Below are 13,264 nucleotides of genomic sequence, written 5' to 3'. Positions count from 1 at the left end.
TTAACACAGCAAAGACTAATGCTCATGTGAAACTAAAATTTTGTCCTTTGGTTGAATGCTGCAATTCTCTTAGACACACACACTAAGCTTGGAGTCAGAACAGCTTACCAAAACACCAGGGAGACTCTGGTCAAGCCAACAACCAACAGCAGATTTTCCACTCCAGGAAGGCCAGGAAACTTGCTTTCAGCTAACAGCAGAATTTCCAAAACCAGGGAGGGAGAGAAACACTTATTTTCAGCTTGATGTCTCTTCTAAACTAAAACTGAAAATTAATCCTTTGATTTTGTCCTGAGGAGGAACCACCCGACTTTTACTTGTCAATCAATTTCCCCCTCACAGTGCAGGGTCATAAAAGATCCCAGAGTAAAAATGAACAAAACCCCATTCAAGCCATTGAAGTAGCAATAAAAGGACTTCTAGCAGAGGACCTGGCAACAATGAGAAAACAAAAACTGAAAAGGTCTGCTTACAACTGCAGAGAACATGATTTTTTTAAAAAAATTCTTAAAGACACACTAATGTCACAGCATGATGTAAACAAAAAACATGAACATCCATAGAATACGATTATGCATCCCTTTTGGAACTGATTGAAGTTTGCTTGCAAATTTACTAAGAATCATCAGATCTGCCCATTAATGGGTTGATGTTGTATTCCTGTGGACCTTTATAATGAATGTTTTCTATTTCATTATTGCTCCCAGCTTTTTTTGGGGAGAAGCAGTTTAGCTGCACCTTTTGGAAGCTTCTATGTTACAGTGAGATTTGGGGCACAAGCTTCAAGAAGTGGTTAATTTTCATAGTTGCATAGTACCTCACTAAATAGGCTGTTTGATGCTGTGCTTGTTGCTTTTGTTCTGTATTTTAATGCCACATTTTAATTTAACAAAACAGTTCGAGCTACAGCTGTTCAGCCATTAAACTTGTTTAGCTGTTGCCAAGCCCAGCTCTATTGTGGCCATTTTGATAAATAGACAGCTTATCTGAAATGTTTTTGTGAGCATTTGAATTAAACTTTTGTTGGATCTCAAAGTGCTGGCTGCTCAAGACAGATGGATGTTCAGTGCCTAGGTTGTTTTTCATGTCAGACATTGGATTCATATGCTAATTCAAATGAATCTGACATCTGTTTTACTACTCATTTGTATTGAGGATTGGTTTTATGAACCATTGGGTCGAAAAAAATAAACACAACTGTAGATTCTCCATGTCTCCCAGGCAACTCCCCCTCCCGCCCACTTCACTCCACCCCATACCCCATACTTCTTTTTCAGCGTAGTTGATTTTACAATAATTCCCTTGTCCATACTGAATAACGAACATTAAGCAGAAAATAAAATGAAAAATGTGATCTGTATATAATGTATGAGCAAAGTAAGCCAAATGTGGTCGGGTGAGAGCAGAAAAAGCATCAGCGAACACGTTTTTGGAGTATGTGAGATTTGGCACTCGAGTCTACCTCCCAATTTATACTGGCAAGTGTCCATATTCTTCTGTATTGGCCTAGGACTGCTTCCAAGGACTTCAGGTTGAATTGGCATTTGGGAGTCCATCTAGTGTAGAATATAAAATGGAGGTTGGAGACACCCAATTTACTTATGAACCTGATATTTAGAAACCAAATGAGATCTAACAGGTAAGATTGAAGTGTTCTATTTGGTTCACTGCAGTCCTAAGGATGGCAGTAAGGCTGATACTGGAAGGAATTGCTGGTGCGGGGAATATTGAGTTTTCAGCCTGGCCTCTGCTGGATAAACTGTTCTCAAAGAGTTCTTGCAGCTGCTAAAGTGGGTGGACTTTTGTTCTACTTCATCCTTTTCACCCATCCAGTTGCAAATATTCCTCCATCTCCACATCTTCCTTTATAGTTGGCTTGATGAATTAAACCTTCTGGATGGCAAAATTGTGCAGTATTTACATACAATGACAGTCCTAAAGACTGAAGACTATACTGAAATCTATCTAGGCAGCAGAAATATTGCTTTAGGAGGCCTATAGTCTGGTCTACCAGGCTTCGAAAGCATGCATAGTTCCAGTTGTATCTCATTTCTGCATCTTTGACTGAGTTCCTAAGATATCAACCATGATCCAGTTAAATGAGGCAGCAGGCTCAAGAGGTCAGAATTGCCTACTCCTGCAGTCTGTACTAATGGTCCTATAACATTATGTGCAGATGCCGGCGTTGGACTGGGGTAAACACAGTAAGAAGTCTCACAACGCCAAGTTAAAGTCCAATAGGTTTATTTGGTAGCAAAAGCCACGAGCTTTCGGAGCGCTGCTCCTTCGTCAGGTAAGTGGGAGTTCTGTTCACAAACAGGGCGTATAAAGACACAAACTCAATTTACAAAATAATGGTTGAAATGCGAGTCTTTACAGGTATTCAAGTCTTAAAGGTACAGACAATGTGAGTGGAGGGAGCGTTCTCCCCACTCACATTGTTTGTACCTTTAAGACTTGATTGTCTGTAAAGACTCGCATTCCAACCATTATTTTGTAAATTGAGTTTGTGTCTTTATATGCCCTGTTTGTGAACAGAACTCCCACTTACCTGACGAAGGAGCAGCACTCCGAAAGCTAGTGGCTTTTGCTACCAAACAAACCTGTTGGACTTTAACCTGTGTTGTGAGCCTATAACATTAGCCAGGCTTGGAGAGAATAGCCATTGTTATCAAATAATCAGCCTCTGACGCTTGAGATGAAAAGGAGAAGAGATTGAGGATTGATGCAGGATAAGGGCATCACACATGCTTGTTACCAGGAAACAAGGCACAGAACTGCACTTAGAGAAAATGCTAGAAAATCTCAGCAGGTCAGGCAGCATCTGTAAGGAGAGAAAAGAGCTGACTTTTCAAGTTCAGATTACCCTTTGTCAAAGCTTTGACAAAGGGTCATCCGGACTCAAACTGTCAGCTCTTTTCTCTCCTTACAGATGCTGCCAGACCTGCTGAGATTTTCCAGCATTTTCTCTTTTGATTTCAGATTTCAGCATCCGCAGTAATTTGCTTTTGTACAGAACTGCATTCATTTTTGCATGTAGCTGCGGAGTGACAGAAGGAAGGCAGCTAACAAGAGCTCTAACTCCACTAGTATTTAGAGCAAGAAAATGAGTGAAATCTCTTCCTATTCATGTAGACTGCAGCTCCTCTACAGGTAATGCAAGGCTGTAAGTGTGGAGTTGGTAATACTGGGCAAATTCTGAAATTTTAGAAATGCCCAGATTCTTTGTCATTCTAATTCATGCCGAGGTATGAAGTCATTAGCTTTCAATGTAATGCCATCTAGCAAATTCAGAACAGACAAGGATACTTCACCTTGTATTGGGCTGTCCTTGGTGCTGCAACAGTTAAAAGAGAATTCTGTGACAGACTCCCTTGTAAAGCATAGCCTCCTCATACACTTCTCAGTAAACTACAGTTAAGAATTTCTTGCTCTAAATACTAGTGGAGTTAGAGCTCTTGTTAGCTGCCTTCCTTCTGTCACTCCGCAGCTACACGTCTTTGGATTCTAGCCTGTTCCTCTTTCTCCTCTTCCAGGCACAATAACAATGCAAGTACCAAAATCAGTGAAACTAATGAAAAGTATATTAGAACCCTCCGGTAAAAATCTTCTGCTCACATACCAAATTACTTTGACAAACCCTCTGTTTCTGCAATAAAATTCCCAAAAGTTTAAAAAGCAGCACCCTTGCAGTCCAAATAAACTAATCAGTGATTTACCGGAGAACAGTTGATGATCTCTTTAAATATCCTTGGCAATTCTTGCTCACACCCAAGATCTCTGTGACTGATATAGAATTGACAAATAGACTGCCAGAGCTGTAGAAAAGGGACTTTTGGATCCTAAAACAAGAGCAGGACCAAAGTAGCTTCTTTAAATAAACACCCACTGATCTTGGGCGGATGAACTGGATGCCTAAATGAAGAAACAATTAAATGTGATGATGGATGAAATCTGTGCAAAACCAAGAACCAAATAAGACCATTTTTGGAGATCCTAAGTTGAATGCAAACTTGCCACCTGACTCCATAATGTCTGTGCTGATGCTTTTGATTATAAAACAAGACGACTTATTTTTTGACTGAAGCTGGCATTTAACCTTACATTATTGTTTATTTTTCATATTTGCAGAATCATGCAAAGCATTGGAGGGATTCAAAATTTGAAAAAATAGTCTTACAGGCCATGATGTGCATGGTCCTTCCATAGTTGTAACTGTCCTTATTCCAGTTGATAGAAAAGGCTTTCTGGGCTCCCACAACCCATATAAGATGGAGAGAATGCTACCTAGAGCCTGTAGGTGTGAGCATCCTTCTGAATTTCAGTGTCAGAGCTCTGGTCTCCACTTGCTGAGACAGTCTGGAGCTGAGTTTGAACATTATACTTTCTGAACTGAAAAATAGATGCGACCAGAGAACTAGCAACTCGCATCCCATAATGGTAGAAAATAACCAAGATATAGAGACAGACATACTTCTTTATTGTTCCATATTTGAAGTGTGGCAGTAGCTATTTTGAATATTTCTTCAACAGCTATTTTCTTCAGGTTCATTTATATATTCCATGCCACCATCTTAAAATACCCCATACTTTTGTGCAATTCTTTAAATCAGAAAATTCTTCTGAACCTCTAAAATAGACCTGAGTAGTTAATTCATGGCACTCTTCCAATAATATGCAACCATGTTCCCCATGATCATAACGCAAAAAATTACTTTCTGAAATTTCTATTGTGCATTCCACAGATTTATACCAATTAAGTGGCTGATTAGATTCTTTACAAACCTTAAAGGATCAATTGCCTACTGTTGTGTTGGTATTTGTTCTGAAAGAAGCTGCATTTTTGGGCATTACCTGCTTAAAATCAGGCCTTCCTATGATTTCTTTGGACAATGATGGCACAGTGATTAGCACTGCTGCCTCACAGTGCCAGGGACCCAGGTTCAATTCCTGGCTTGGGTCACTGTCTGTGTGGAGTTTGCATGTTCTCCCCATGTCTGCGTGGGTTTCCTCTGGGTGCTCCGGTTTCCTCCCACAGTCTGAAAGACGTGTTAGGTGCACTGACCCTTACAGTTGCTGGAGTGTGGTGACTAGGGGAATTTCACAGTAACTTCATTGCAGTGAATGTAAGCTTTACTTGTGACTAATAAATAAACTTTACAATGTTTTTTTTATTCGTTAATAGGATGTAGGCATCACTGGCTGGGCCAGCATTTATTGTTTATCCTTGAGAGCATTTAAGAGTCAACCACATTACTGTGGATCTGGAGTCACATGTAGACCAGACCAGGCAAGGATGACAGATTTCCTTCCCTAAAGGACATCAGTGAACCATTTTTTAAATAACAATCAACAATGGCTTCATTGTCATCATTAGACGTTTAATTCCAGATTTCTATTGAATTCAAGTTTCACCATCTGCTGGGATTTGAACCCAGGTTCCTAAAGCATTACCTGGGTCTCTGGATTACTAGTCCAGTGACAAGACCACTACACCACTGCCTCCTCTCCTCTTGTAAATTATGACAAAATATTAAAACTTTCCCTTTTGAGAAAGGAATGGATGAGCTAACACTTAGAATTATACTCACAGTTACGTGGGAAGGGAACAAAATCATATATATTAAATAGTCCAAAATTATCCTATTGAAACCTGTTTTCTTAGTAATCCATTGGTGGTAATAGGAGTGTGATCCATCGAATGAACAAATTGATCCACTCCTGAGCAGCACTGGACTCTCTCATGTGGAAAACTTCCTGTTTAGACCTTTGCCAACCTACTTTTAATAAACACTCTTCCATATGGTACAAAGAATTATTTTGTTTTAATGGTGGTTAGAGAGAGTTTTTATGCCCGATGTGAATTATGTATGTTGGTATTACAGAGTACCTGCATGATGGTATTATAAATCTTTAAGGACATATTTTGAAAGACTAAATTTAAAAAATAAATAAAACTGGAACTTCTGATGGCCTCACAGTTTTGTGGTTAAACCATCATATCTTTCAAGAAGACAATGATACTTTTTCTGATATTGACACACTGTGGTTACAGCTAGGGGACAAATGAAGCTCCATCGAGCAAATTTGTCTTGTCAAATCTAAAGAGACTTTGGCCACCTAAAATAACACGGGTGGAAGAAGATTTCAGGCTGTTAATTCAATTACCAGAATCCCTTATTTTGGACCATGACTCAACACTGATGTGGAGTCATGTGATGCAGTGGTCATCTTGGCTCCCTGTTGCAGATATAGCTGGCCCCCCAAAACATGCTTTTCAGAGACATCATCAGAGAAGCAGGCAGAATTCCATCACAGAGAGTGTCTGACAAGCAAAGCCAACAACTACTGCAGCTAATTAAGCAGCAAAGTAACTACTTACAATATGATGGAAGAGAAACTAAGCCTCTTTCCTCTAACCTGTCCCATCTTCAAGGTTATTTGCAAAAGCCACCTTTGGCCAAATCAACTGTAAGAACTAAACAACTACTGCAAAATCTCTGCATTTTTAAGACCTTCACTTCAGCTAAACTAACAACTCAACTATGTATAATATCAGGCCTGCACTGAAATATAGACTGAGTTAATTTCCAACTTTGCAATTACTGTTTTATCATCAACTATGTCTAATCTTTGGGTGTGTAATAGTGTGGGTACGTCGGATGGGTGAGACATCACGGGGGCAATTCTTCCAGCCCGCTGCGCTGCTTTTGTAATGCAGCGGGACGGGAGACTCTAACGGAGGTCATTTCTCGAGCTCCTTGCTGGGCGCCATGGCCTCCATGCATCTCCAGCAGCCGGATTTCTGGCGCCATCAACTCCATACCAGAAATTGGTGCAGAGCTGCATAATTTATTAAAATTAGAACTTTAATATCATTAGCAGGCACGGGACTGAAGTCTCTGGTGGCCAACCCCACTGGAGTGAAGGAGGAGCAATCGAGGTCCCCCAGAGTGTCGGGCGCCAGGGAGTGCTCAAGGTATTGCCACCTTGACGGTGCCAGCCTGGGCTCTCTGGCACTGCTCCAAGGGGCAAAGTGCCAATGTCCAAGGGGCACCTTGGCACTGCCCATTAGATATCAGGTAGTGCCAAGGGGGCAGGGCCTAATGAGGATGGGGCCTGATGGCGGCGATCTGTCAGGGGTGGAGGGTCCTACTGCCACTCTGCACTTTGGGCTGAGTGATAGAGGGAGGAAGGCCTGTGACTGAGGCTGATTATCAGGGTTGAGGGGAGACAGCCTGCCGGGGAATCGGAGCTGTAGGGGACATCAGGGCTGCCGGTGGGGGGCTGGCGGGAGGGGGAGGGGTGGTGGTTGGTGGTGTCGAGGCTGGCCCGGGCATTTTTTGGGAGGCCAGTGATCGGGCCATGGGGTGGTCACACAGCCGACTTTGCGGGGGTTGCGGGGCTGGCCAGCGGCTGAGCTGGCCAGCAATTGGGATGCCGGCAGACAGGGGCCATTGCGTATGCACCGATCTCAGCACTGACAGATTGACAGATCGGCGCATGCACAGTGGGCCGCTCAGCACTATGTTGCCGGCTTCTCCAGTGGAAATAGCCCCGCCAACTGATTTTTGAACTGATTCACGACAATGCACAGAGTGTGGGAGATTGATTTTGAAGCTCCACTGAAAAAAACAGCGTGAGTTACTCCAGTTTTTAAGCGAATTCGACACTTAGATTTTTTGGGGAGAATCGCCCCCATATTCTTCTTAACACCTCGGGCGGGCAAGTGTGTGAGAAATAAAATAACCTTCATTTTTAAACCAGAAGCTTACTGCTGGGTTATTTAAGTTGACTCAGTCACACTGAGGGTAAGAAAATACATGCATCAACATACAAATATAGTTGATCACAGGCTATAAAAAGTTAATACCTTCAAAATTATCCTTGAAAAAATGTTGAGAAAAGAAAGGCATCAAACAGTCTCATTTGGTGCATATGTCGAATAAAGCTTTGTACTGCCCAATGTGTCAACAATGAACATTTCCTTTTGCTAGTCTTCTTGACTTTTAGACCTGTCTCTTAGCCAGCTCATACTAAACCATGATACTGTAAGAGGTTAGATCCACTAGATCAGACCTAATGCCCTGCGTTATATCCTGTGGATGTCCTGCCATACTTTTAATTGACTTCCTGTTGTTATTTGTACACCAGTGCCTTCCAGTCATTGCAGACATGTGCTTCAAATATATGGCTGTTACAAATTTGTACTTAAGTTTGTTATTGTTGCAGCACTGCTCGCAATATTGCTCTCTGTTGTAAAGTGTAGAAATATTGAGTCCTTTTACTTTTCTACGTAGTTGTATTTCTGCCTGTTTTCTTTTCATTCTTGCCTGTTGTTACTGTCATTATTTCATTCAAAATCCCAAAAAATGAAAAAAAAGAAAGGCTTAAAGTATTCTAAAATTCCACAGAAATAAATGGCAGAAGACATGTGTATAGCTATATTGGTCACACAATCTACCAAAACATTAAAAGGTATCTAACAGCATTCCAAGGATCACAATGTCAAAGCACTCATTGATTTTGCTGTAATTTTTATGACTGCTCCTGTTTTGTATTCTCCCGATTTAGCTTTTTGAAATTGTTATCAATTCTTTTCTCCAATATGTCATTAAAAGTTAAACAGGACGAGGGTCTTTAAAGTAAATAGAATTTAGTTGTCTTGCTTTAAACATGGAAACATGCAAAATAGTAGGGAATATTCAATGAAATATTCCAACGAATTGGATCCAACCTGTCAGGTTTCACTTTTTTTGCAGCGACTCTTGTTTTTACCCCATGTACAAAAAAAGAGTAAACATCTTCTAATAATTTCAATGACCTTGCAATTAGTCTCGTAAAGTCTCAGTGGCTGGTCTGACATTTACAACGAAGAAATTCGCTGCTACTCCATGGCCTTGAATAGGTGCACAAGCGTGTGCTTCTTTTGGGGTATGCAAATAAACTAAATCAACAAACTGAGGGAAAAAATAAAAACCGAAATTAAAAGGATAGAGTGTACATTATTTGAACACGTCCCTTAAGAAAAATCTTTTGGTTTTTTTGTTTCAATTCCATGTGAAGCAACAAGGGTCGTTTGAAACAAGACACTGCGAGGTTTAATTGATCTCTGTGGGGTTGAACTGATCTCTCGCGTTTGATCTTAAAATCTGAAAGGACTTGAGCAAAGTTAAAAGTACAATATGTTGCACAGCGCCACACTGCAAAACATACAAAAAGAGCACAACCCAGACAACCAACTCAGCAACAACGAACATGTCCAAGTGAAGCAGTGTTTCAGTGTTTCATGTTTCTTTTTAAGACTTGCCTATTAGTCGTATTGCTCCCTTTGTTTATTTAGGATATATTTTACTTTGGGTAATTGTGCGGAGCTGTCCTTTCTTCCTTCCCAAGAGCTTGCTATCCAGGGATGCGCTTCCACTATTTCTCATTTTTAAAAATCTGTCATTAGTAAAAAGAACGAGAGCAGAAGAAGACCAGTTGTGAATTAAAGCTAATTTCCTTTCTGCAAAAATGTTCACCGCAACGCCCGCCCCCACCCCCCCAAACGCAAGTTTGCTGTTGGCGCCGTCGGTTTTTAAGAGCATGAAGTCATTAAAGCCGAGGTTAGTGATTACATTCTGAAACAGCTCGTTAAAGCCAGGTCCCTTTCTTTCTACCCTGGTGCCAAACGGTGCACAGGAACACAAGTCGGGATAGCGTTGCCTTGTTGATGTCATATAGCGCAGAAGTATGAATCTCTTATATACTTAACCCAGATGGACCAGCACAAAGCCTCTGCCTTTAGAAAGGCAGTGACTACATTTAATAAAAATAGCAAGCGGGTCTGTTTTTCAAGATTTGAGGTTTTGAAAAATGCATTATCATGATAATCTACGTTCATATATACACATATCACAATCTATACGTTCCAGTGCAAAATACCCCTCGAGGTTCCGATCATTTCACTTCAAATTAACACCTCAGCACTACGCCACTGAAAAATGATTTAAAATGATTGGCGAATTGTGTCATTCGAAGTACGGATGTGCTGAGCTACTTTAACAAAATCCTTCACTGTGCTGTAGCGAACCCAGACTTGCATTTGTAATCCATCTACGTTGAAATGTGAATCGCTCTCTCCTTACACGCAGTGCAATTTTAACTCCTAAACTGCCGTAAAGCAGTACTTGTCTCGCTAGTAGTTCATGTGGAGAGACATCACCCCAGGTCTCCTCGGGGCGACCTCAGAGTGCGAGTGATTTAGTTCAGGGTATTGGCTCTAAACTTGTTCACCGGTGTTTTGAATGACAACAAACTCATTCCAAATTCATGGTCCCTCGGCATGTTGGAAGCTGTACATACCTTTGGTATACAGTATCAGCTCTCCTGGACTTTGGAATGTTTATCTATTAAGACAACATTAAAAAGAAACACAAGTAGAGGCATTACAGCTGGCTCTTCCACCTGTAACTCCAGGATGACATTCTCGATGCAAGTTGATACTACAAGGAAATAACCTTGACGAGACAATATTGTGGAAGGGCTGGCTAATATTGACAGAGTAGATATAATGTTATCTGAAGACAACATGTCTTTTCTTTAGAAGGTTTAATTTAAATTAAACGCAATTTTCAAAATATCTGAAGTGAAATATTGCAAAAGATTCACTGGCCATTTAATACTCACTATGTTATTATCCACATGACAAAGAAGTTATTTACATAGTGTTTTATTACTGAGACATCATTATGCGTTGCATTTTTGGAGTGCAGTGACTATTGTTATGTGTGCAATATAGTCACAGCATTTTATTCAGATATTTTCAATCTTACCCTATCAGTCTCCTGCTCGGTGCTCGTTTCCCTGGGTTTTGCCTTGCAATCTGCCTGTTTCTCAGCTGGGAAGTACTTGCCGTTAGCCGGGTTCTCAAAGAATCTGAAGCCAGCAAGCTAGTCCGAACAGGTGAAAGCTTGCTGTCGCGAGTGGAAGTTGCATCTGAAACAGATCTGCCGCCAGCGTCGGAATTAAAACCACGGAGTTTTTCGGACGAAACGGCGTAACTGTGCCGAGCCGGGGTACGGCTACCAGCCTGGGCTGTCCCATGATGTATCCGGCTGCTCTCCCGGGATGATGCCGCGCTAATGCGGGATGTGATGGGGCGACTTATCTTGGCTGAGGCAGGGTTGATTCTCCGGGATTCGACGCGGGAATCACTTGGCCGGTTAGATGCAGCTCTACTGACCCCGGCTAAATTCTGTCCATTTACCTGGGTAAGACCAGTGCTGCTTTCTCGGGAGCCGAGAGCTCGGTCATTGCCAGGTAACACCTGACGATCTGTACGGGATAACACAGAAACTCTGTCATCGGCTGACGCCCGAATTGATGCGGGATTTCTGTCCTGGCTCCTTCGGCCGCCCAGTGTGGTACTGCGGGCTGCCAATCTCGTCCTGTTCACTGTCCGGCTGGAGACCGCATGTCCAGTTCTGAGACCTGAAATGTGTGCAGACCTCCCGCTAAAACCCCGCTGAGACTCACTCAGTACAACAAAGCTCCCCAAAATCACCAGGACGGGGAAACAAATACGTAAGCGGCTGCACTGCATCTTCCACACTGGGTGATTTCGCTTTCTCAGTTAACAGCAGATTTTCAGTTCAATCCTGTTATAAGATCCCAAGAAGTTCTTGCGTAAAACACACACACTCAAAAACTTTTCGAAAAACTCCAATAAAAACTGTTTCCTTTCTTGCTCTCTTGAATAGGAAAAGCACTCCCCGGATGGCTCCACATCCACCTTTAGAAGTTTGCAGGCTCCAGTAGATTCTGGTGCATGTGTGGGTGACTGTCAGACTCCCAGTCAGTAACTGTGGTTAAAAAAAATAATCGGCCTCTGCCTTAAGAGTTTTTAAAGGAACTCTGGCTTTCCTTTCAAATTCCTTCTGAAACATGCATTACGTATAGGGGACGCTCTCGCCCACTCTCAATGAACCGTGACGTAAGGACAAAAGCTAATTTAGTTTCGGGAGGAAGATGGATTTTCAGGCTATGCTTGTAACAGCCTGCTCCTCGGTGACAGGACGGGACCGGGAGGAGGTGTCTTCACAGTAGAAAGTGAGCACCAATCGGGGAAGCAAAGCCCTCAAACTCATCCATCCTCCCAACAGTTCGAATGTGCATCAAAGTGCCCCCACGTACAGCGGCAATATTTGTGCCGTGTTGAATCATGCAGGCAGGCTCCTGAATGGCACATTCATCCTATCATGATTTGCACTATCTTTTTTAAGATGGAGAATATTCTACATAAATACATAGAGAGACAGGTTCCAATTAAAGAGTTGACCTACGGCGAGAACACCGGCAAGTGAGGGTTGACCCGACTGCCAAGCTCGTTTCCTGAGGTTTTATAAGCGCCCGTAATTTGAGACCAAGAGCTCCCGGCGTTGTTACAAGTTGCTAGCGCTCACATTTTAAGCACAAAAAACACGCCAAAAGAGCGATAGCTCGCAATCAAAGTAACAACTTGTTTATTTATGTCGTCAGAGATAAAAGTTTAGCTTAAATCTATCCATGAAGTTGGATTTCTTTATGTACAATTGCCGAGGCTTGTAAAAGTACTTTGCTTCGTTTCCACGGCGTCTGTCGGTTTCTAATGATGTTTCCTCCAGGCGCTGGCAATCAATTTCCACCCTCACCGCTTCCCCCTCCCCTCCCGGTGTCAGACAAATCCCAAACGCGGAGGGTGTCGTATTAAAGAGATGCAGCCAAGTATCGAAATGACATCCCTGCAAGTTCAAAACAAAGTTAAACAACTTGGGGACACCAGTTCGGAATCCGGCAGCATCACTTTTCTTTCCTCACAAACACGTTTTGGAAATGTTCCAAAACCACTTTAATTGGCTTTGCCAGTTAGACAAAATACGATTTCTCCAAGAATCGCAGAGAGTTCATTTGGCACCTGCAGCAAGCAAGAAAGTTTATCCTTTGCCACAGCTCTCTTTCAAAATTGCCCAGATTCTCCTGAACTGATGCCCTCCCCCCAGCCATACATCTGTGGTATAACTGCCTGGAACCCCAAATGAAGGTTCCCTTAACACAGCCTCACGAGCGACGTCAAGCTATCTTAACTCCTTACGCTCCAATAATAATTATGTACCTGCAAGAAACTTAAATATGTTGCCCTTGAATACTGCGAATCGCGTGTAATTTCAGAAATCAACGGTAATTTCTAGCATTCTAGTTTCCCGATCGTTAAAAATTTAGTGAGCGAATACAAGAACTATTT

At 42.0% G+C, this 13,264-nt stretch overlaps 1 protein-coding gene across 2 annotated transcripts in view; it reads right to left on the bottom strand.

Annotated features, from left to right (window-relative positions):
* Positions 1-11,848, bottom strand: part of LOC144507289 (latent-transforming growth factor beta-binding protein 2-like) — a 447,226-nt gene extending 435,378 nt beyond the window's left edge. For both annotated transcript variants that reach the window (XM_078234343.1, XM_078234344.1), the window contains exon 1: positions 10,818-11,848. In XM_078234343.1, coding sequence (XP_078090469.1) covers positions 10,818-11,587 — 770 coding nt within the window. In that variant the 5' untranslated portion in view covers positions 11,588-11,848. The remainder of the gene's footprint in view (positions 1-10,817) is intronic.
* Positions 11,849-13,264: the final 1,416 nt, after the last annotated feature.

The sequence above is a fragment of the Mustelus asterias genome, chromosome 18 (assembly GCF_964213995.1).
Source record: "Mustelus asterias chromosome 18, sMusAst1.hap1.1, whole genome shotgun sequence".
NCBI lineage: Eukaryota > Metazoa > Chordata > Chondrichthyes > Carcharhiniformes > Triakidae > Mustelus > Mustelus asterias.
This window is presented reverse-complemented; position numbering and strand designations above follow the sequence as displayed.